Source organism: Eurypyga helias, unplaced genomic scaffold, assembly GCF_000690775.1.
Source record: "Eurypyga helias isolate BGI_N326 unplaced genomic scaffold, ASM69077v1 scaffold6536, whole genome shotgun sequence".
NCBI lineage: Eukaryota > Metazoa > Chordata > Aves > Eurypygiformes > Eurypygidae > Eurypyga > Eurypyga helias.
The window spans coordinates 46,800-72,525 of record NW_010255900.1 but is presented as its reverse complement, the minus strand read 5'-3'; the positions used below and the strand labels follow the sequence as shown (position 1 = coordinate 72,525).

At 40.5% G+C, this 25,726-nt stretch overlaps 1 protein-coding gene across 1 annotated transcript in view; it reads left to right on the top strand.

The window, feature by feature from the left end:
- Window positions 1-4,897: 4,897 nt before the first annotated feature.
- The window catches only part of LOC104511016 (tyrosinase-like), a 30,843-nt gene continuing 10,014 nt past the window's right edge, over window positions 4,898-25,726 (top strand). The window contains exon 1 of the mRNA XM_010153458.1: window positions 4,898-5,041. Coding sequence (XP_010151760.1) covers window positions 4,965-5,041 — 77 coding nt within the window. The 5' untranslated portion in view covers window positions 4,898-4,964. The remainder of the gene's footprint in view (window positions 5,042-25,726) is intronic.

Here is a 25,726-nt window from a genome sequence, read left to right as displayed (position 1 = left end):
ATACAAACCCAAGTGATGCACAATGAGACAATTGCTCACCATTCAATGATTTATAGCCCATTGCCAAGCAGCAACATCCCCCAGCCAATTTATATAATAAGCATGATATCTTATGGCATGGAATATCCTTTTGCTCAGTTTGAGTCATTGTCTTAGCTGTGTCTCCTCCCAATTTCTTGTAGAGAAGTTTCTTGTAGGGTTAGGTTCTCATAGAGAAGAAGCTGGGAAAACAGAGGCAGTATGAAAAACAGAAAAAGTCCTTGGCTTAATGTAAGCACTAATTGGCAACAACTAAAAAAAATCAGTGTTATCAACATTCTTCTCAGCACTAATCAAAAACACAGCCTCATAGTAGCTACTATAAAGAGAATTACCTTTATCCCAGCCAAAACCAACACACTTGGTCATAATGCTGTGTTACTTCTGCATCCATATAGCCCAATGCAAGGTCAGAGCATGCCAGTTTTATCAGTATACCCATATGTGTTCTCTCTGACACACAGTGTAGGCCTTTCAGAGCATCCATAGAACCCCTTGTATGTGATTCAAACAGGGAAGAAAAGAGACTGAGCAGCTCCTTTTCTCCTGGCAGTAAAGGGGACTGTTGCAGGTCTTAGGATCCATGTGGAGTGAGCCTGGAAAACTGTAGCTCAGTGAGTAAAAGCTCAGCAGGGCAAGACTGAGGTAATGAATGTCCTTTTCTAAGATGTTCTGTAGACATGAAACAAAGAAAAAAAAAAACCCACAAAAAAAACCACAAACAAAACCACAAAACAACCTAACATTAGATCTTCCCTATTCTAGGGGAAATCCTGTTTAAAAAGTGACCATGTTTGCTTGTAGTCCAACTCTCAGTACAATTACCAGATTCTTTATTGTTGTCTAAATTTATAGCCTAGCTAAAGGAGATCCACAGTGCTCACTGATATTGAAGAGAATAAATGTCAACAGAGTGATGTTACCTTTATTTCCATAAGAATATTTCATTAGAGCCAGAGCTCACTGGAGTGAAACTGTGTCCACAGTGTTCTATGACAAGAAGCTTGAGGATTTTTTTTTTTTTTTACCTGAATTATTTCATCACTCAGCTTTGCACCACAGGACCATAAACATTTCCGTGAACTTACTTATATAGCTAACAAGGCAGTGAACAGCAATGCAAAGTCAATACATGCTAATGTTGAAAAAGACATTGGAAAGTTTTTAAACTAATTTTACTGCCCAAAAAACCTCTTGTGTTCACTTCTTTCTTTCAAATAGCCCACTTCGTTTTTTGTTGTGTAAAGACACCAAGCTTAATTGCCAGCTTGCATTTATTGTGCCAGTGCCCACTTCTGCATGATGGCATTTTTACAAACATGCTAATGCTCTATGGTTTCTAACATTTTCTTTTTTTTCTAAGAAAAAAGCTTTTTGATCCTTCTTTACTTGCTTACATAAGTTTGTGCCAATACACCTAAGGTCAAATTCTAATGTCTTTTAGTTCCAAAGTAAATGCAAATTAAGTACATTGCCTTTACCAGAATAATTCTAAATTTACAAAAGATGACCAGAACCAAGCCATAGGCTGTAAATGAGTAGCTCCTAATTTACACCAAAGTGAGATTTTAGTTCTGTAATGGGAAACAGCTGTGATCACTTAGAAGAAACATCACACTGAAGACCCACTTCTGGGTAAAATTTTATGCTTTTATGTGCTTGAGTGCACTGGAACAAAGGCAACACCTTTTCACCCTTCAAAGGAGTAGGTATCAGCATCATTATGAGCAGATGCCAAGAATACAGGCTCAGTCTGTGTTTGACTGAAAGAAAATGCTGCTATAGACACAGAAATTATGTTACTGAAGAGTAACCACAACAGCCATAAGCAGCAAAAGTCAATATTATTCAATAAAACAACACCCCACTGAGAATGAACACATGGGTTGCCCTCTCACTCTGGGACAGGCCTGTTTCTGCTTTGACTTAAACCCAACAGGTTAAAAACAGTTTGCATGCTGCCCCTTGAAGTGGAAGCAATTATTTTAAACAAAGTTTGTTGAACTGTGGCCCTCTCTGGGGAACACTGTTGACTTCAATGGACACTTCATGGATAAAAGAAGAGAAAACCAGCCCAGTTTATAAGCATCAGGTGAGATCAGTCCCCTGATATCAATCCAGATCCTTCTGTAGAGCATCCCTACCCCCTGAAAGATCCACTTGGTCTCATTTGCAAACTTACTGAAGGTGTACACAATCCCCTCAGGGCGCACTTGATCCCTTCAACATGCAATTTATAAAGCAGAATCTGACCTTTAAAGTCCCAGATATCCTAACCACTGCCCTAGAAAGTTATGCAAAACTAAGATTTTGTAAGAAAAACAGTTTTGCAGCTAAAACAACCACCTGCAAAACTGTTACGAATATTTCGGTGATATTAGGGTGCCACAAATGTTAACCAGTTCACTGAGACCATAAGAAGGGATAGGACTTTTGGAATGGTTCCTCCATCCCTGTAGCACCGAATGCTGCTAATGCTCTCTGAGCTCTGCATATGCTCTGCTAAGAACACTTACAGTGCACAAGCCAGTGTCAAATGAGCAAATGAGGAAAACACCTCCTTTCAATATATATATAACGCTTTGCACTTGACTGATTGTACATGGATTTCTGTGGTCTCTTATTAGATTGTAAAATCTGCAGTTAATATAATTATATACTCTGTTAAAAGACATATACCTAACCCAACTGCATGTTCAATGAGAACCACCTATATATCATCCTCAGAACTGTCAGGCGGTCTTAATTTTGAGTGGCATCATTAGCTCCTCCTAAAATAAAATTTGGGCTAAATGCTTATCGGATTTAATTTGGCCTGGCTCCAGAAAAGCTACTTCAGATCCACTGGATCACTGTTGTCGATTTACAGGGCTCTGTGCAGGAGCAGAATCAGGTTTATGATCTCTTAAAAATCTTTTCAAAATCACTGGTAAAACCTGCATTCCCTTCAGTGATATATGCCTTAATGGCTATTTCTAAGAGCCACCTAATTACATGAGGATTTAGAAGGATGTCTGAATGTTACAGCTTCCTATACTGGCGAGATGATTTAACAGCTCACTGCCATCAAGGATGGTTCTGCTTCTCTATGCGATCTCCTCCATCCAACAGTCAGGTGCTCTCCTTCCAATTTTGGTATCAACACTGGTTGTCATGATACCTTTACATGAGATACTGTATCTCAGTAGCCTGGGGAAAAAATGACATCCCACGCTCCAGGGTAGTTTACTGCCAGACTAGAGAGTTATATCCGTTTACGGAAGGGGTGATGATGTACAGTTAATGCATGGGAGAGGAAGGCACAGCACAGAGCAAGGCACGTGGCAAAAACGCAGTTTCCCCTGTCTGGAGACAAGAAGATCTTATTTCAACTCACTGTGCTTGTAGATCTGTAGCCTCACATTTTCTATAGAGTTGATTTTATTGCAGCCACCTCAGTAAAGTTTCCTATACTCCGAAAAAATATTCATGTTTTCACATTTTCTTTCTAACTGGCTCTACCCCATTTCAAACTTCTCATGTGCATGGTTAAACATGATGTCAATTTTGACACTGACTGAATGCAACCCAATTAACTGGGAGCTGGAGGGTTTGGTTACTGAAGCTGTCCCACGTATAGCGCTTTTGATTATTAAGATAAATTGCTCATGTGCAGATGTTCCATGAAAAGTTGTCCAGAGCCAAAATGAATATTCTGTATATTCTTCTATGAATTATTAGATCAAGTGTTTTCAACATATTAAGAAATATTAAGAATTATCCCAAATCTGATATAAAACAGATTAGACTCTGCATAAAATTTGTCTTCCTTAAATGTACTTATAATGCAGCTGAATATAAGTGGAAGAGGTGTTTCAGAATGATATACAGGTAAATAATTTTCATTTAATAATCACAGTACAACTGTTAAAAGGAAAATATATCAAATCAAAGGGAGAAAGGAGACAGGTTTTGTAAGATGGGTTAAAGAGTAGAACTAGCATCAGGTTAATGACTATATTGGGAGGACAAAATAAGTTTCTGCTTTTATTCTCCGGGAAAATCCCAAAGAAGGGTCAGATGGTTGAGTTGACTTTTGTTAGAAGTCCTTACAAAAAGGGAGGAAGCTTGGCTGTCAGGATGCTGATAATGACTACCTAACATCAGAGATGAGGTAGGGATAGGCTACCAAATTACAAATTAATGGAGAAACTCATCTTCATGTATTTGTGTCTGGGGGTTGGACTGCGTGACCTCTTCTCAAAGCTCATATTTTAAGAGCCCTCCAAAATAACAGCAATCCACAGACTTCCATCCTACAAGTCTGATTGTGGAAGATTATTGATTATTTATCAAGTCATTTTGTAAATATCATAGCTTGTTTTGTGTTGGCTCCTATCAATAAAAGAATGTGTTCTATAGAGGCAAACAATATTAAATGACTGATTATATGACGAGATATAATAGTCAGTTTTATCTTAACAACCTATAAGTATAGAGATCAAAAATTAAAATAAAGTTAATACATTTTCTCAACATGAATAAATATACACATGCAAATGTCTGCAGGGATTACGTTGCCTTTTAACAGCCAGACATAATGGACAAAGAAATTTAAAAATATAAAGCAATTAAGCAGTACATTTGCTGACATGCTGCATTAGCTACATGGCAGGAGTTTTAATTTAGCTTATTCTAATTTCATCTTTGCTATGCCTTTGAAATATATTAGCACTCCTTTACATGTTTTCGTAAGCCTTGCCTAAAAAGCTGAACGCAAATGAAGTGAAAGTAGGTACTTTGATCTTCAGTCTTACTGGAAAAAGAATTATACACATTGTCATATCAGAATACAATTTCCTCTTGAATATACAGGCTTTGCTGATCCACGGACTGCAATATCAAACATATCTCAAAGCGGTTTGCATAACGCACTTCACATCTACATGAATGGCTCCATGTCCCAAGTACAAGGCTCTGCAAATGATCCTATCTTTGTAATACACCATGCATTTGTTGACAGGTGAGTTTACTTCTTCTTAAGCAAACCTCATTTATTTTGTGCTTTTACAGTGTGCTTCTCACCTACACTGCAAATGTTTTACATGCCTTTACATGCACATCATTTTCAGACACGTACAATGGAGCTCTGCTATTATTTGAGAGAGCAAGTGTCTTTCTAACCTGCCTGTATGTTCACTGGATTAAATATAATTTGAAAAGTTGACAAATGCATTCAGCTCTTATTACTAAGATAAAAATAGTTCTTCAATGATGCCATAGTGATTAATATATATGGATGTGTATGTCAGGAAGTTTGGACCAAAAGTGTCTGACTCATTTTAACATGACTATAATCAGTTGGAGCAATTCCTTTACATTCTAAATGTCAGTGCTGTTTTAATTTCTATTCCATAAGGAAAATCCAAGCATGCTATTCATAAATAAAGAAGAAAAAATACGTATTTCAGTGTGACAAACAAAATTGTGACTGTCTCTTGATGAAAGAGAAGGGTACAGCTGTGCAGAATGAAAGGAAAGCAAACAGAAGGATATCATGTTTATTAATAAGAAAGGGTTGGGGAGCACAGTTTTGCAAGCAACGAGTGAAATAGCTATGTTAGGACAGCATTCAAAAATTCAATGGTGACCTTAAAAATTTACGTGTCACTATAATATATGTAAATGGCTACAAACAATTTGCTGTGGACTGCATTACACCAAACTGTGGTAAATAAAGAGCTATAAAAAAGAAAGTTAACTAAGCAAAGGACTCTCAAAGCCACACAAACAATACTTGTTCTGCAGCAGTTTATATTTTCTTACTAAACTTCCTCTACTTTCCCACCACGCACTGACCATGACTTGCCTGCTGCAATGCTTAAGAACAATAGAACTATTACCCTGTACAAACGTTCAGGACTTTTTCATAATTTTGTATGCTCAGAAACCTACTGACTGAGACCCTGCCTGCACACAGCAAGGTGCTTATTCAGATGAAAACCAGAATAGTTTCTTTATTTGGGTCACTGAGGCATGCAGCACAGGAGGGATGCAGATTATATCTTGCAGACATCATCTTGCAGTGAAGTTTCTTAGTTTCAGGCAGTTCACATCAAAATTCTTATATAAAAGTTTATTGTATTTAATCAAAAAGCTTGTCTGTGTAAAAGATAAATTTGAAGTTGGTCTTTTTCTCCTTAGTTTATATATGGTTGTATTCTTCATACTTTACAAATCCAGAATAGGGCATCAAATCCGAACAGGTCACTTAGGCATCAGTAGAATGGTTCCTTCAAAGGGTGACCCACCTGTCTTCTGCTCCTAATACCATAGGGTATAATTAGCTTTCTGGAGGTGTCAGTTTTGTCATTCTTCTCTTTGAAAAGCTTTTCTTCAGAACATTTTAAAAGTTAAACAGTGTAGCTTAGCTGTGATTTAGCATATCCACTCACTGACTGCTTGACATGATGGATGCACAGGGGTTACAGGTGTGGTTACAAATTTTGAGTTTGGTACCTGAAAATTAACTTTCCAACATCTAATCTAATAAAAAATGGATCAATAAAGTATTCAGGGAAAAAAAAAAACAAAACAACAAAAAAAACCCCACAGAAAGAAAAGCATTATGCTCTTCAAAAGAATTGTTTTCCTTCGACATTCACATCCGTATACGACCTACGCATCTCAGCATCCACTCACAGCAGGGCTTAAGTAGCACCTTGGTCCCCATGCTGACCCCTCCCATAGAGGAATTCCAGTCATTGTCATTATAAGCCTCTGGAAATACTTTTCATAACCGTAGTTGTTATCCATTTTAGAAGGCAAAAGATAACATCATTATATCCTACTAGTGTTGAGGAAATAAATCACAGCACAGGCACTGTGGGGGCAATACAGACATCCATGATGCAACTGCATCCCATCTGTGGCAGAAAGACCACTACCAGTGCTCTGCAGCTGTTGTATATGTGAGCTTTAGTACACATGGATATAAAAACTGATAATAATGCTGCCTTTTGTATAAGTGACAGAAATGCATTAGCATGATCAAGGTTACTTAGCAGCCTTATCCATGACAGATTAATCATGCTTTTAGTTATAATTAATAAGTAGGTGACTGATAGGTACGTACAGTACATTTTAAAAAACCCTATTCCTCTCCTACATAGACTTTAAATCTGAAGGGCTGCGAAGAAGTTCTTTTCTGAGAGGCAAGCAAGAATACAAAGAATAGAAGGAATGTAAGAAACAGTCTCCACAGCAGCAGAAGTACTTTCTTGGTCCTTATCAACTTTTGTCGTTTGGGCAGAACACTTTTGAGCTGATTGCTATCGCTACATTGGGCGAATAGGTTTTTAACTAACATTTTAACCAAATCTTCTGCCAAGGACAGCATCTCTTCCAGGCCTAGTGAGGACATGGAGAGTTGTGAGATGGAGGCTTAACTGGCAAAGGGTGTAGAAAGACTGGACGCCATCAACCACAAGTCTGCTGGGTTCTTGCAAAGGCAGGGAACAGGTCTATGTCAAGAAATTAAGAATGGTCCAGCATTTTGAGCACTCAAGTAGAATCCAGAAGAGGGATTCCTGACTCCACTGGAAATTCCTTGGGTGAAACTGAGTGTGTAGTTGGCTTTCCCAAAATCACATCTCCTGAAGATGTGTTTCCTTCTCAATGATTTCAACAAGAAGTGCCAAAAGACTTTTGAGGAGCTGTTGATCCGATCTTCATCTAACCCATCTGTAAAGTGGGTGATATTAGATGCCTACGCAACAGGGACACTGTCGGTGTAAATGCATTAACGACTGTGAAATGCTCAGTTACGACCATAATAGGAGTGATAGATGTAAGGCAATAGATCATTGGAATTGATTTTACATAGAAACATATGGTACAGAGGAGGATAAACAAGTGTATATGGTGTCTGCTGACAGGTGTGAGCCAAATGTTAGGAGCTGCTTTCCAAACTGAGCAACAGTCAGCCTCCCATCTGCTACCCCCCAGCCTTTCCTACCCGGGCCTGATGCACAAAATGAGGGTAGGATGGATGGAGCAGAGGTGTAGTTGAGATCTCTCAGATGAAAAGCAAAGCGTTTGCTTACAAACACACCCTTTTTTTTGTGGTTATTCCCTTTCAGCACTGCAGAAGTATGAAGGTACCTAGGCAACAGTTTTCTTAGCAGTGGTAACATCGGCTTCTCGTCTTCTTATTTGCTGGCCAGAAGACCTAGGGGTCAAACCTCAGTGCTTGGCAAAAGCAGGCAACCATCCTGAAAATTATTAATTGTTAATTGAATAGCTTAAAAAAAAAGGAAAAAAAAAGAAAAAAGATTCAATAAAATATACATTCAGCAAAAATGAGAGCTTTTTTAGCTCTCTGAAGCATTCCTCTTAATTGCAAATCTCTTTGCTATTCAGATATGCTCTACAGTCAGCACAAGGGAATAACAAGGGAGGAGTCAACCCACTCAAACTGGAAGGAGCAGCTGCACAAGCAGTAAAGCAAGGGCCCACAGTCCCACTTCAGCTCACTAGGGTGTTTTATTTGCTCTGAAAAGGAACTCTTTCCTCTGTGTCAACTCCTTCAACCCACCATCCTTATAGCCACATGGTATCTTCACCTGTTCTCTCTGCACTTCTGTCCTTTGAATCTTTCTTCCATCTTTCTTCTAATTTTTTATGTACCTCTCTCCTCCTTGACTTCCACATCACATCCCAACAGTTTCCCTTGCAAACAACAAGAAAAACTGAGTAGCAATGGGGAAAATAAGTTTCCTATAAAGATCTCAGCACTACTTCATACCTGTATAGCAGCTAATGCAGTAGAGCCATAGTTCTCATCTCATTTCTAAGTTCTGCAGCAATGGACATGGTTTATTATAATAATATGGATGACTTTCAAAGGCCGTGATTTTAGAACAAGCAATTTAGACCTGATTTTCTAGAGACACACAATAGGATGCAGACTGAAATTCTTTTGATCTCTTCTATCTCTAAAGTCTAGTCTTGTTGGAGTATTTGTACAGCTAGACTCAGATCGTCAGTTCTAGTGGTGCCACCAGTACAGGACCTTTTTCTCCAGCTTTCATTAACCCAATGCTTTGCCCAGGTGTTTCTGTCTGCTTATACCTTTTCTTTGCTCTCTGTCATATCAGATGAACTAATGGTCTCTATTTTCAAGGCCCTTCATTGCCTATCCCCAAATCATCCTTTAGTCGTTGCTAATGAACTCACTCACCCCTCCAATAAATTCGTGATATCATTCTCTATCTTACATCTGCATGGCATTCAGACAAGTCCCTCCATAACCATCCTGGCTGGGATTTGTTCACCCTACACATCCACAGATTCAATCATCATTCTTCCCTTCAACATGGCACTTGCAAAAAGGCTCAGACATTAGTAAGCTGAAACCTTTGCTTCAAGGGTAGACTGTTGTGGGACCACTGCATGGATGTGTAGTCCTCCTCCAATCTGTTTGTATCCATCTGTTGTCCCTTGTCCTATGTGTAAATTATAAGCTCTGTCATTAAGGGACTGTAATTGCTCTGGTTTGCACAGTGCCTGGCATATTCTGAGGCTCTGACTATGGATGGCCCCGAGGTATCAAAGCAAGGTGAGGAACAGGAGACATCAATTGCTTCTTTTACAATTATAGGAACTGGCAATGACAAGAGACAGCTGGACATCTCTACACTGATGTTACTCTTTCGGTTATTCTTTGGCTTGCTACCACACAGGACTAAATTCTTGCATCACAGTGACAAACCTTTCAGGGGTGGAGGTGTGTGTATTTGTCTGTGTGCACAGGCATTCTGTGAAAAGTAATCCAAGTCAAGCATAAGGACACACTGGGAATGGAGACACTCTCACAGCCACTTTATATACACACACACTTCCACACGGATGCAGGAGAAACTCTCCTACGCATCAACTTCAGAGCCCAGTGAAAATGCCACCAATACTGCCTAATCAAGGCAAGTGTCTCTGTGCTGTTCAGCAACATCAGCTGCCACAGACTCCTCTGCAGGATGCTAAAATAACCCCTTCTGCTTCAGTGGCAGGCTGAAGCTGGGAGCTTGAGGAACTGTCTTATCTGAGGATCTAACAGTAAAATGTTCCTTATCACTTTGCTTAACAATAAAGTGTTAAACTGAAAAGCATGTATGGAGCAACCTATTTAAAAATATATTACAATCTCAAATCTACACAGCTTGGTTTGCATACCAGAAATGCCCCATTCTCTAAGCCAACTTCATGGACACTGCCAGCCCATGTGCTGCCACGTGGACTCAACATACTCACTTTCATGCCAGTTCCTTCTCCTTCCACTCAAAAAAAAACCCTAAAAAAACCCAACAAACCAAAAACCAAAAAACATGTCAAAAGTGATTTTGTTGGAAAATAGTTTAACAAGAGGAAATTTGATTTTCACTCCCAGGAGATGTCAAAATAAAAGCTTTTTATTTTTACTCTGGTTTTGAAACAGAACATTCTCATTTTCTCTTAAATGTCATCTCAGGTTTTTTAAACCAAAAAATGGCATGAGAAAAACCAAGTTGTTCTCTTGTTTTGAAATGTTGACAGGAAACAAGAAATTTTTTTTAGCAGTTAAAAACTATTTTCTTCAAGATTTTGGAACATTCGGAGTGGAGGCATTAAAAAAAAAAAAATCTTTAGAAATTCTTGTAAGGCAACGGTAGGTTTCCAGACTTGTTTAATACATGAAATAAGATTCATTCCTTACCCTGAACTGTCTCCAGTAGGAGATAACACAGACAAAGCATAAGGCCAAGGAAGTATTATCCCCGTCTGGTATATGGAAACTTAGAGACACCAAAACAAGGGACTTAAGCACAGCTGAATTGGAGATTGTAATATGATGATATATCAGCTAATAATAAAACAGTATAAAAATGGAGAAATCACTGCATATTCACTAAGCATATGATTAATTTTCTCCCTTGATATGGGCACAGCAAGACTTTTATTGCTTTCAGAGGTATGTTTGCAAAAACTAATGACACAGCCTAAAAGTCATATTTTTCTGGAGCTCAATGAACTATGGCCTGGAGCCACATAAAATCTGTTAGACAAAGAAGGCAGTTCAAGAGGCTGCCATTAGCAATATACCTCCTCCCACAGTAACAGTAAACCCACAGCGCTTCTGCTCAGGATCTTACTGTCTGTGTCTGGCACTGTATTCTTCCAAGTGCCTGCATAAAGGCATGAGGTGAAGTAATCTCCATCTTCCCTGGCATGAAGGTGAAACATGGTTAAAGTCCTTCCACTCCATGAATCCATGAACATCACTGCTACTGCTATGCTTAGGGGTAAGCAAGTACAGGTTTTTATGAGCAAAGACCCATGGATTTTCTCCTGACCTGGGGGTGCTTTGCACCACTTCCAGACCAGAGCTGAGGTGATGGTGTGTAGCAGGGCATTCCCTAATGTTCTTAGATACTACTTTGTCTCCCAAAAGCTTTTTCATTTTCCTAATATATCTTTCGATATTTGGCAGCTGAGTGAAATCTTGTGGAAGCTGATGGGTTTTGCAGTCGTTTGTTACTCAGGATACATGTCCATAACACTGCGGTTGCTTTTTGGAATTAAGCATCTGGACTATAGTGTTAAAAAAAAAAAAAAATCCCAAAACCGGAAACATGTTTATGGAGTGGCAGAGATGGGATGGATGGGTATTGCCGAAGGCAGTATGGTTTCAGTGGGACTGTATATTTATGCTGAATGCATGCAACATGGATAAAGAGGGAAAATAAATTACTTCAGAAGTAGAGAGAGAAGGCAGCAGGAAGACAAGGACAGCTGGAGAAGCACTTAAATGTGACCATTCTCAAGTAGCAGTGCAACATCCAAAGAAGCCCCATTAACAATTTTAGCTGTATAGTGAGTAGCACTGTGTAGGACATTGCCTTGATCCTCCTGTCCCAGAGAGCTCCACTGTCTCCTGGCACCTGGAAGAATGAGGGCGTCAGCATTGGAACTGATGACCTGCTCACACCTCAACTACCTATGAACATGTAGGCCTGCATCAGATCCACAGCCCGTGGAGCTGCTTCTCCCTCTAAGGAAACACACCAGCACCTGCTAAGCTATATTTCTCTTGAGCTACAATGCAGACATCTCCTTTTGAGATTCACTTATAGTCAGTAAGGCTATAACTCAAAGGGTTACTGACTAACGACCAGCTCAGATGCGAACATCTCTGCTGAGACACATTTTTTGTCTTTTGACCAAATGAATCCACTCAGAATATTTTTTTTTTTTTTATCTCAGCTTAATACCCAGGACAGAGGGTTTGTTTAAAATCAAGTTTAGAAATAACCATAATACAAACACCCACAACACATGTAATGCTTAAGGTATATGGCCCATTACTTTTGTATATAACAAGACTGAGTCTGGGAGTTATCTCCCCACTTCCAAAGCCCGTGGGGGAATTAATCAAGTTTGCAATACATGCTGGCTGGCAGTTGCCTCTTCCCCCTGCCAAAAGCCATGCATTATGTGGCTCTTACAGGGAAGAGACCTCTGATCTGCATGCACAGCTACATCCCACCACCAGGCTACATAGCACAGCAGCAAGCTAGCCTACCTGTCACCCTTCTCTGATGCTTAACAATATCACCTCACTACCAGCAGCTGCTGTGCTGGAAGCCACCATGTCACAGAAACCAGCTCTGGTTTATCAGGAGGGGTATCAGAGGAAGAAAATTGCTCTTCAGCAGAAACTTTTCATGTGAGGGTGGGCCAGAAATGACTTTGGTCACAAGCTCTATTGGCACACACAAACTCCTACAACAAGTATGAGGAACAGACCATATCAGTATTGAAGGGGTGGGAAACTCAAGCACAGAAATTTTTAGAAATCAAAACAGGAAAGGATTTGTCCTAATTTTGTTTCCCCTTGGGGATGACTACAAGTGTGCAGGAGGACACACACTTACTCTGTTACCACAAGCCCTCAGCTGGCACTGAACTGGAGCTGCTAACCTTTCCCTTTTAACCTCTCAGCCCTAGCAGCATGTTACCCAGAGCTACTCCACTTGTTTGATGGAGCTGACTCACTCAAAGTGGGCTCAGTATGTGGGTAGAGTGAGTTCACATCTACTGCAAAATACCACATAAATATATCTATGGAAAACAGAGTGTAAGTGGGAAGGTTGGGGTGTTGCTGAGAATCACAGCTCCCCAGTATCTCTCCTTTGATACCCCTGTGTTTGGGGTTGAAAGGCATCAAGATAGTGGAGATGGACTCTAACGTCTATTTTAGTAAGCCTAGGCAGTCCCTGATCGTGCAATTGCAAAGCACCCAAAGGGATGCAGTAACAGCCTTGGAGGTCACATCAAAGGTCTATGTAATCTGTGCCATGGCTAAGGTGGTGGCCAGAAGCAAAAGCAAAGGAGTATGGGCTTGCAGTAACCCTCCTCGGAAGACCTCCCTGCTATTCCCATTGGACAGACAGAGGCTGAATCTATATAGTACAGTTGAGGTTGCATCTGCTCCTAAAGTAACCCACACTCTTAAGTGAGTCCTCTGGCAATATGCAGATAGACCATACAGAATCAGAAACAGAGAGAAAGACAAGGAACAGGTGCCAGAGAAAAAAATTCTTTTATCAATTAAGCATACATAAAACCTATACTGCTGCTGATTCACCTAGCTTTAGGGGAATGGCAAGAGAAAGGTTAAACAGACATGTGGATTAGATGTTAAATACAGTCATTGGCAATCTCATCTGCCATGTCATTATTCAGGCAAAATATTTGTAATTACCCATTCTGATCTTAAGAAGCAATAATATAGGAGGTTCAGTTCAAATAGTCCCATTTAAAGTGCATGTTTCATATCACTCTTACTGCAAGATTTTAGTTCAGCCAACGCAGTTACAGAATGGATCACTTTGTACGCTACATACTATGCAAGCAATTAGTGGTTTTTTACTTTGCCCTGAAACTTGGCAAGAGTTTCATGCTTAGTCTTCACCTATACTCTTAATGCTGGAGGAGGCGAAAGCTCTCTCTGTGACACAGCGATCAAGACAAGCTCTGATGCAGACAACTGGCATAGTGTTGAATTTCCTTCCTGCAGCACTTCTGCAGTAATAGCTGCCGTAATTGTTCAAATTGTAAAAAATCACAGGAAAACATGGTACTTTTCTCACCCACGTGTAGCTACCTTCTATTCATCAAAAGAAATTATCACTTTACTACTGTAGATGTGATTTATATATTACATGCCCTTGTGAACCTTAATAATGACAATCTCTCAGTCTCAAAAGAATTGAATTACAGAGCACAGGAGTGGGTTATATAGTCAGTCCAGCTACCTCCACAGCAGTCCATTTTAATCTGCTTGTTATCTCTCTCTTCAGAGGAAACTAGTTATTAAACTCTGGAGCAGCTGACATTTGTACTATCTCTTACTTCAAGTGAAGTTTTTCTGTCAGCTGCAAACCATGGCAAAGATGAACCTGAAAAAGTTAACACAGGATATAGGCTCCAGCAAATGTTAACTTTTTTTTCCCATGCAACACATCATTGCATCCCTTATTTAGAAAGAACACAAGATACACCATCATGTCTCATTTATATCTTGAGTTTTGCAGCATTGGACAGCACTGGAGACCTAAATCTGAATAAGAAACAAATCCTTCTTGCCAAAAATTGCCCTGGTTTGACAGGAAGGAGTGAAACAACACACATGACCGCAGCTATTTTAAGGAACAACCATTTCTCTCCTTCGTCTTGGAAGTCATTGTCAGCTTTCATTGGTGTAAAGCAAAGGCTGGCTTGACTAAGAAAAGTGATATAGACTGTAGACCTGACCAAATCTCAGCCCAGATAAGCCTTACCTAAACTCATAATTTCTTTCCAGTAGAGGTGCAGAATAAGCTTCCACAGGAGTTAGCTTGCTTTGTCAATAATGGTTATGAAGAGGTGCCACAATCCTCAGGCACCACAGGGCTCCCCAACTGTGGTGGTACTTCGTAATGGGTGTGAAGTTGTCGGCATGTTTCACGTTATTATGCCTCATCCATTTAATGGTCCCTTAGGACGCAGTGTGCAGTTGATGTCCATCTGTCTGGGTAAGTAAGGAGCTTCATGTCAGCTGCACATTGACCCTCAGAGTTACAGGTGGTCTAGTCCACTGCAGTCCAGAAAAACAAAAAAACATTTTCTTCAGGTGGAGTAAAGGGAAGAAATAAAGTAGCCCAGATATTCCCTGAAAATTAATATTCATATTCCAGAGACATATAATTGACATGGGAATATATGCTCCAAGAGAAAAATCAGAATCCCAACATTATATGAAGGAACAACTCCGTTGGGCTGAAGATCCTTTTTTGTACAAGTCTCTGTGGAAAGTGTTAGGGATTACCAAAACTGGTAGCCCGATAGAGGCATGGCTACCACAGCTTCACGTTATCAGGTCAAACCAGCAGTGCAGCTGAGCATGTATTCCCAATCAGACTACATACAGACACACCGCTAGAAGCCCTTAGAAGCCCTGGTCTCCCAGCTGCCTCACCCACAGGCAGACACACACATGCCCAAACAGGTCTCTGGTAGCTGGTCCAGGGAGTGGCACAGAAGTAACTTCACAGTGGTACTGCAAGGCTTCATGGAAGGGGTGTTATGCCCAAGGATGCTTGCTACATGCTGCAGTTCGGAAGTGATGGTGGAAACCTGGACATTCCCCAGCATCTGAGACTAGACACCGAGTGAGCACTTTAAACCAGGACAGTCCACCATGGTGATTCAACAGCAGGGAAGACACAGCCCCAGAGGCCTTGGATAGGTTTCTCACAATAATTGAGAGCAGCATCTTAATTTTTAATCAGACACTTGCATTATGACATGTGTAATTTGTTTACAACCTGCCTGAGAGTCCCTGTAGTGTCTTTAGCCAACTTAAAACAAAAAAATGACACTGCAATATAACCGCATGCATTGGCAAACAGTACCGTGCCTTGACTTTACAACCTCAGCATTAGCAGCTCTGCCAGGACTGAAGCACCAATGTTTCTCCCAAATGCCTGGGATGGGAATTACCTAAGGTGACTTTGTAATACCAACTGACTAGTGCCAACTTTTAAAGTGATGACTACTGTGTAATCACAGTCCTTGGACTCGCATTTCAGCTTTCCTCAGTTTGTTTCCTTTTCCTCTTTTTCCAAATGCAAATACATGTTTCATGCCAGATTTCTTTTACACAATGTCAGATCTCATGATACTGAAATAAACTGTATGAATGAGCTCTAAGCACAACGTTCTGCCTTCCTTCTGCCATAGTCAGCCTGCTCTAGCCTCAGGCTCACAACTGTAGATGAGGAACAAAGTTCTCTGTCAAATCTGGCACAACCAGTGACATGGCTTCATATTTGAATGTGATAATGCTATTAGTGGCTTACAAAGTCGCCATCTAGCAGCTGGACTGTTAGTACTGCCTGTGTGCAGCCTTAGCTGAGGTATGGATTTACTGAGAAACGAAGTTTTTACTGTTGCTTTAAGTCAGTTTAACCTGACACATAGGTTAAGAAGAAGAAACAGTTCTGCTCACCCGGAGGTGCTCACCCCTGTTCCCCCCCTTCTATTATGGCTAGTGCTGGACATCATGAAAAAGCATAATGAGTCAGGTCTGTGATTTTATCTCATCTCAGCTATCCCAGAACTAATGAAAACAAATTAGATGTTTGGTTTTAAACCACATCAGTTCCTCAATCCTGGTTATGGCATGGTTGTGCAAATGTAACAAGGAAAGTGAGAAGAACATAGGAGGAAAGCAGGACTGTGGCCTCTGTAGTGGGATGGACCTAGAGCAATCATGAACCTTCACCATGAGGGGACTGTAGTCTTCCCACTCGGGACACCTGCAGTGTCACACATGTTCCTGGTTGCATGGCCGAGGAATTCAGATAGAGGTACCAAACCCTCTTCTTCCCCTTTATCTTCTCTCCATCTGTCCTTACATGAAAGGTAAAACACACTATATTAAACTTCCAGAAAACCTTCCTCAATGGGCAGTTGGGTTCGCACTACGTGCCAGCAGCTCTATGGTAGTTCAATACAAGGAAATCTTTAATAACAGCTATTTAAGGTCTGTTTTCTTCCCCTAAAGTACAATCGGTCAAGTGTAGCTCTGATCACGCCATGGGGGCACACTCTTGAGAAACAGCTCTTAGGAGAGACGCTTTTCAAAATAATAAAGAAAATACCTACTTATTGTTTTACTCTACTTTTTCTAGGTTTTGAGATTTCTGTTCTATGAGCAAAATCTTTTTTCAGAGCACGCAACACTACCTGGAACAGTATGAAGTTATCCAGCCTATATAAAGCAGTGTTCTTATAGTCTGTTTGATATTTCCCACTGGCAACATAAGCCCATTTATTTCTTGACTCATCCTTTCATTAGCTATAATCCCATTGCATATATTATTCATAGTATAATATGAATTCTGAAATATATATTGGTGGCTTTTTTTAATCATCCTCAAATCAATCTTATTTTTCCCCCCAACCCTTAAACCAAGGGGTTTTTTTGAAATTAATTTTCCACTAAGGCTCATTTCATTTCATTTTGTGTAATCTGGTATGTATGGAGCAGAACAAGGAAAATATTCAAGTCTATTTATATGCAATTAAATGGAAGTGATATATCCATGTCTTTTATAGATGACTTTAATTTTCTCTGTAAAAGCACCTTACCACGCTAAAATTCTTTGTGAAAGCAAAGTATATTTCCCTAGAATGAAAATTTAAACTATCAAACCATCACCATACCAGGTGGGAGTCTTTATTACTTTTTACCACATACTAGCTCTTTAGACCTATCAGTGCTGGTATACACAAGCAGTAAACTCATTAACAGTTAGAGAGATACGTATTACAGATACCTAGCAAAACACATAGATAAAACAGAGAGTCCATGCTTTGTAATGATTCCAAGAGATATCACAGTCTGGGAGGCACAAAGTGGCCCCATAGTTGGGGTCCCATTCCACTGCAGCATGTCTAGTCTGGACTTAGGCAAGTCATTTTAAATCTGTGCCTATTTTCTCTAAAGTAAAACGTGGCCTCTAACACTTTCTAAACTTTCTTTAGTATGCAGAAAGAATATTCTTTGCCTTATGACTTTTTGGGAATCCTTTTGACTAGCTAACCTGCCTTAGCTATTCCTGTATCAAGCATGTGACTTCTGACTGAAACAAAAAGTTTAAGTGATAGTTAATTTGTCATGTCCCTAGATCAGTTTTTCCAATGTTTAAATACAAACACAGAGTCTTATTTTAGCCTAAATTTGTCTAAATCCAAAATATTCTACATTATTATAATACTGTTTCTTACCATCATAATAATGTTTGCATAGACTATTGATCATCATAATCTAGTAATTCTAATACCTTCAATATTTACTTTAATAATACACCCACTACAAAATAGTTCCTACTTTGGAAGTGCAATATAGGGAGAATGAGACCCTTTGAGCTCCACATGTGAGACACGATATCTCTCAAAATTCAAAATATTCCACTATCCCTTTTGTTTCCTTAGCCTCTTATTTGGGACATAGAATTTGGGCGCTTCGATTTCTTCAAGCAAACTGGTTTTGCTCTAATCTAGATAGGATTCTTCTTTCATTTGCCCACGTCCTTTAACAAAAAACTACCTCTTGCAAGTCACTTTTGCTTGCTGCTGAAGAAATACAAAGGGCATTAGAGCTATCAGGAGACTGATCTCCATTTCAGTTCATTTCTGTATTTTGGATTCTGATTGCTTAAGTCCTGATTGCCTATGACCCTTCTAGGTAAGAGTTGTCACCCTTGAGGACTTATGTTTTACTCCTGCTAGAACCCGGATTGGGTTCTCCCCATTTTCATTCCCTTAATAAAATTCCCAATGACTTTTGATTAGCTCTTCTCTTCTTTATCTTGCCTTGACTTCTCCACCACTCTCATATCACACCTGCTCTCTTCAGCATTGCCAACATTTCCCAAACAATGTCAGCCTAGCTGGGAAAACAATGCTAAAAAAGTCTGTCTCTGTAAAATATCACTCCTACCTATACAAATAACTAATTAACTGTTTCCACTCTTTGTCTTCCTGATGAAGACGAAAGTATCCAAACTGTAGGAGTCAGTATCAACCTGTATCTACCTGTAGGAGTCAGACAGATATGTCTGTCACTGAACTTCTGAACAGTACTTTTATTGTATAAAATAAATATGGAGGTAGGATATCACAGAGCTCTGCTATGTTTCTTTAGCTATCTTTTTGTTTGCTTTAGAATCATAGAATCACTTAGGCTGGAAAAGACCTTTAAAGTCATTAAGTCCAACTGATAATCTAGTGCTGCAAAGCCCACCAATAAACCATGTCCTTCAGCATATCATCTACACATCTTTTAAATACCTCCAGGGATGGTGACTCAATCACCTCCCCGAGCAGTCTGTTCCAATGCTTGACAACCCTTTCAATAAAGAAATTTTTGCTATTATCCAATCTAAACCTCTCTTGGTCCAATTTGGTATCATCTGCAACTTACTGAGGGTGCACTTAATCTCCTCACTCAGTTAATTGATAAAGATATTAAACCAAACTGGCCCCAGTGCTGAGCCCTGGGAACACCACTCGTGACCATTTGCCAACTGGTTTTAATTCCATTCACCACAACTCTTTGGGCTCAGGGATGTAGACAGCTTTTTACCCAGCAAAGGGCACACCCATCCAAACCATCAGCAGCCAGTTTCTCCAGCAGAATGCTATGGGAAATCATGTCAAAGGCTTTAATGAAGTCCAGGTAGACAACACTCACAGCCTTTCCCTCATCCACTAAATGCATCACCTTGTCATAGAAGGAGATCAGGTTAGTCATGCAGGACTGGCCTTTCATAAACCCATGGTGACTGGGCCTGATCACCTGGTTGTCCTGTACATGTCACATGATGGAACTCAAGATGATGTCCTCCATAACCTTCCTCAGCACCTAAGTCAGACTGACAGGCCTGCAGTTTCCCGGAGCCTCCTTCCAGCCCTTCTTGTAGATGGGTGTCACACTGGCTAATCTCTAGTCAGCTGGGACCTCCATGCTTAGCCAGAACTGCTGATAAACGGTGGAAAGTGTCTTGGTGAGCACTTCTGCCAGCACCGTCAGTACCTTGGGTAGATCCCATCAGGCCCATAGACTTGTGTGTGTCTAAGTGGTGTAGCAGGTCGCTAACCATTTCCCCTTGCATTATGGGGACTTCATTCTGCTCCCTGTCTTTGTCTTCCAGCGCAGCAGACTTTGTATTGAAGAACAACAGGTCTTACTATTAAAGGCTGAGGCAAAGAAGACATTAAGTACCTCAGCCTTTTCCTCAGCCTTTGTCACTGTGCCCTCCTTCCCCACTCCCTCCCACCTCCCCGCCATCCAATAAAGGCTAATGTATTTATAGAAACAATTTTATTGACTTTTATGGCAGTAGCCTTTTTAAGTTATAGTTGGGCCTTCTAACTCTCTCCCTGCAAAACCTCACCATGTTCTCATAGTCCTCCTAAGTGGTCTGCCCCTTCCTTCTTCCAAAGCTCATAAACTCTCCTTTTTTTCCTGAGTTCCAGCCAAAGCTCTCTGTTCAGCCACGTTGGTCTCCTTCTCCACTGGCTTGTCTTTCAGGATGTGGAAGTGGCCTGCTACTGTGCCTTTAACATCTCCTTCTTGAATAATGCCCAGCCTTCCTGGACTCCTTTGCCCTTCAGGACTGCCTCCCAAGGGACTCTGTCTACCAGGCTCCTAAACAGGCCAAATCAGCCCTCCAGAAGTCCATGGTGGCAGTTTTGATGATCCCCCTCCTTACTTCTCCAAGGATGGAAAATTCTATCATTTTGTTATCACTATGCCCAAGACAGCCTCCAACCATCACATCATGCACAAGTCCTTTTCTGTTTACAAACCACAGGTCCAGTGGATGTCTTCCCTAGTTGGCTCCCTCACCAGCTGTGTGAGGAATTTATCTTCCACAGACTCCAGGAACCTCCTGGACTGTTTCCTCTCTGCTGTATTTTCTTTCCAGCAGACATCTGATAGGTTGAAGTCCCCCACAATGAAAAGGGCTAACAATTTTGAGGCTTTTCCCAGCTGTTAATAGAATATTTCGTCTGCTTCTTCATCTTGGTTGGGTGGTCTACAACAGACTCCCACCACGATATCTGCCTTGTTTGCCTTCCACCTGGTTCTTAACCATAAATGCTCAACCCTGTCATCACCATCATTAAGCTCTAGACAGTCAGAACACTCCCTAAATTACAGGGCTACCCCACCACCTCTTCTTCCTTGCCTATCCCTTATGAAGAGTTTATAGCCACCCATTTAGTCTCTTTATGTCAAAAAAGGCAGGAAAAGTGGAATAAAATAGCCCTTCAGATGTAATTTAATTCATAGTCCTGCTTTGTTAGGTTTTCAGGGCTAGGGGAGAATACAGAGTTTCACATGAAGAGAACATAATACCAGTGGTTTGCCAAGATAACCAACAATTCCAGGTAGTTCAGCTCTGCTGTTCTGCCACAATCCTGGCTTTTCTACCAAGATCTTAGTCACTCCACAAAGGGACCAGCTAATTGCATCAGCATTTTGTCTCTCTGCATGCAGCTCTAATTCTGCAGCCTTAAGCTCTTCCAAGTTTGCAGAAAAGAAGTATATATTTTCCAGGTACTAAAAGTAAATAACTTAGAACATGGCTACTTTTAAGGGAAGAAAACAAAAAAATCAGTCAACAGTAAGTGGATCAACATCTGATGGTAGAAGTAGTGATTTCTGTCTGTCCTGGAAACCACATGCGCATTATCAGATAAAGCAACCATTTCTGTAGACCAAGACACATGAAAGAACTGTCAGGTGATCCATCGTAGCTGTTCAGATGTGTTCTCTTTGCCTACAGAAAGGATAACACTGCATGAAGGAGAGCACATGTGATGCTAACTGCCTTAAATCATAGAATCACAGAATGGTTTGGGTTGGAAGGGACCTTAAAGATCATCCAGTTCCAACCCCCCTGCCATGGGCAGGGACACCTTCCACTAGACCAGGTTGCTCCAAGCCCCATCCAGCCTGGCCTTGAACACTTCCAGGGATGGGGCATCCACAGCTTCTCTGGGCAAATGTAGTCAGGGATTGAGAAAAGATCTTATTTGAGGAAAAAAGTATCCTACAATGTGCAATTCTGTGGTCCCAGTACTCTGAAATAAAAGACACTGTGATTTTTTTCTCAAGAGAAAAAAAAAAAAACCACCCACAACTTTTTTTCCCCCAAGACTTTTCAGTTAAAACAAGTCCCCAGGGATAGGGGTGCTGTGCCAGTATCACTACCTGGATGATAGTAAAAGCCGTAGGCTACTTCAGTATTTCAGTTTTCCTTAAAAATGTATGAAGGCTATTAACAACCTCAGTTACGCAGTCCTAAAATGGAATGCTCTGACATGAAATGTCTGATGGTGCCCAACAAGAACTATTCATACTTCACAACAGAGATATAGCTTAAGTTGTACCCTCTCCATGGGTTTTCTCCCCAACTGGATGCATCTGGGAGGTTTATTTTTCCACTCAGAAACCTTTCTTGAAAGGCAAGGGTAAGGTTCCTTCTTTCATAACTTTCCTTACAAAATATGAGTAAGGCAGGGAAATGGGAGTGTTCCCTTTTAAAATGACAAATATTAACAGATTATGACATAAAAAATACTACTGATATATTAAATCTGTCAGTTTTCTCAGGCAAAAGAAGAAAAACATGAAGATCCTCATAAAAATACAGAGCATCATGCATTATCTTGCCAAGACAGAATGAGTATTGTGAGCCCATATTACTGAACAAGCTGGGAACAAGCCTTTAAGTGGGGAGAATAAATGCAACTTCACCCAATTGCTTTATTAGCAAGCAGAATATGATTCTAATTTTTCAAAGTGTCAAAAAAAAAAAAAAAGGCAAGATAAATGCCAAGAGCAAGCTATTCTAAAGGGAATATGGAAAGTGTGACTCTTAAAACCCTAATGGATGTTTCTGAGATTTCAACAGAGACCTACAGATACATCAGATGAAACAGATTTCAGTAGAGATTATATGATTCTATGCTGGCTAAAGGAGAGAACAGTTCGTAAACAACTCAGTGAATTTTGCAACATATTTTGTGCATCAAGCACAACTCATCGTATCAGTAATTAGAAGCATATGATTGCATTTAAATCTAAAGATCAGCTGCAAGGGCAGACATTTCAACGCTCCTGTTACTGCTAAAATAAAGCTTGATATCTAATGTAGGAACCACACTGCAAATGAAGCAATCCAAAAGTACATATGTTCATTTCCATGGAAATGCCTTACATTTGCATGCTGCTTGAGAGATTACCAGCCTAAGGATTCTTTTTGAAACTGCTTATGAAACGACAAAATTTAAGTCATCGAGGGAGGATGCTGCATTTCAGGGCATGTCATACAAAGCTATTTCAGGCAAATGACGACTCCCAGCTCTGAACCTTGCACTCATCAGCCCTCTAGATTCTCAGAATGTGGCTGCTCAGCATTTTCTAAAAAACAGACCCAAGAAGTACCTCAGATTGAGCATTCAAAAGTTAGGGTACGGGTCATCACCAGACTGAAAACCTGATCCGAGTCCTGTCTCTGCCTTCTTAAAATATTAGTGTCCCCATAACCAAAAGTATCCTGTACCTCTAACAGTCCTGTGCTGCAGAGAAGAGCTGTCTCAGGTCCCGTCTACAACTGCTGGAAAAACAAGGCACTGATAATCAGGGTGCCTTGCCCAAGAGACATGTAAAAGCCAGGCAGGGAAAGGATTAGAGTCCAACACACCTCCTTACCCCTCCCCCTCAAATTAAACTAATGCCATGGTTTCCTTTATATCTTATTTCCTTTTTTTTATGATTACTGGATTTCTCTACACTGTTCTCCAAAGATGTAATCTGATTACAGGGTTTCTGTTCAAACTTTCTTGTGATAGCTGAAGCATTGATATCATTGTTTAAATTTATTCACCTGAAAGCTTCAGATGAACGTTATTATTCTGACAAGAGTTTTTCTAGACAGGGATGATGAAATTAACTGAAGATGAGAGCCACAAATGAAGATTTTAATCAAGATTAATACCTGTATTGTTAAGGGTTGACAAGGTGTATGAACATAGTGATGTTTTCATCTATTAAATCTTCTGATCCTAAAAAAAAGAACCAAGACTTTGGCCCTACCTCTGTTTTGATGAGTGAGAGAGGGCTTTAATTTGTTGGGATAAGTAGAGTGTTTTGTAACATTTCTATCTGAAGGCCAGAGGTAAGAATCTACCAGAAGAATCCCTCAATGCTCTTGCAGACATCCTGATACTGCTGAGCATTTGCCTTTGGGTTTGTGTTCCTGAGATAACTTAAGTCCCTGAACAGCCAGTTAATACTTCTTAGAGGTGGGGGAAGTCTCTGTTCTCCAGGCAGTGGCCAGTGTTGGGAAGCAGCAACTGATGTCAAAGCCAAAATCTCCATTAAAGTACAATCTACAGGTGTCTTCAGACTATTTCCATCCCTCATAACTGATAAATTCAATGATCCCTCCCTGATGATGATAATCCCCTCCTACCAATACCCAAGCACAGGGTCCCCTTTCTTCTCTTATGAGATACCTGCATCTGCTCCCTTTGCATCATCTTCCGACCTTCCCTATTCCAACCATCCAGGTGTCTGCTGTCAAGCCAAGGTCACCTTGTAAACAGCAGGGGATCAGGGAAAGGATGTAAGAATTGAAACAAAGTGAAGAATTGAGCAGACAAAGCCCAGGCCGAAATGGAGGAGAATGTTTTGGAGGGTTTTTAATTTTGCTTTCCAAACACAGCAGTAGTTGAAAATGTCAATGCAAACACTTCCTATACTGCAGCCTGTAAGCTTTCTGCCTCCAAGTTACAGAACAGACGTACAACCCCGCGTTGACAGGCAGCTAATGGGAGAATCTGGCAAAGAAAAATGGAAAGGAGCAGCTGAGGTCAGAGGCATGGGTAACAGCTTCTACTGGGTTTACATGGAAAGGTTTTGGTAGCCATGGGGCTGCAGGGGTGGCTTCTGTGAGAAGATGCCAGAAGCTGCCCCCATGTCGGACAGAGCCAGTTCCACCAGCTGCAAGATGGAGCCACTGCTGACCAAAGCTGAGACCATCAGCGATGGTGGCAGAGCCTCTGTGACAACATATTTAAGAAAGGGTAAAAACAAGCTGCACAACAGCTGCTGGGAGAGAGGAGTGAGAATATGTAAAACTATGTAGACACGAATGTCACTGAAGAAGCTATGTCTGGAGAAAGACTCTTGCCTGACAGCTGACCTGCTTTACTAAGTTTTTGTACTCATATAGCTTATACTTCTTTTCCTCAGATATTTCTACCTCCTTGGTGAAGTCAAACAAACTATAGTATAGTCAAACATTAATGCAGGCATGAAAACCCTTGGTAAGAAGATAGAGGAAGGGGAACAGGCCTGAGCAGCTGGAAACAAGACCATTTACAACCAGCCATAAATGTTTCTGAAGTTGAAGGGGGAAGGACTGAGGTCTTTAATCCTTTCTAGCCTTCACAACCATGTGATTTATTGAGCAGAAATTGCAGTCAGGTCACAGTCAGACAGTGAATTGCATTTAGGGAATTTAAAAACATATTCAGCCTCTCTGCA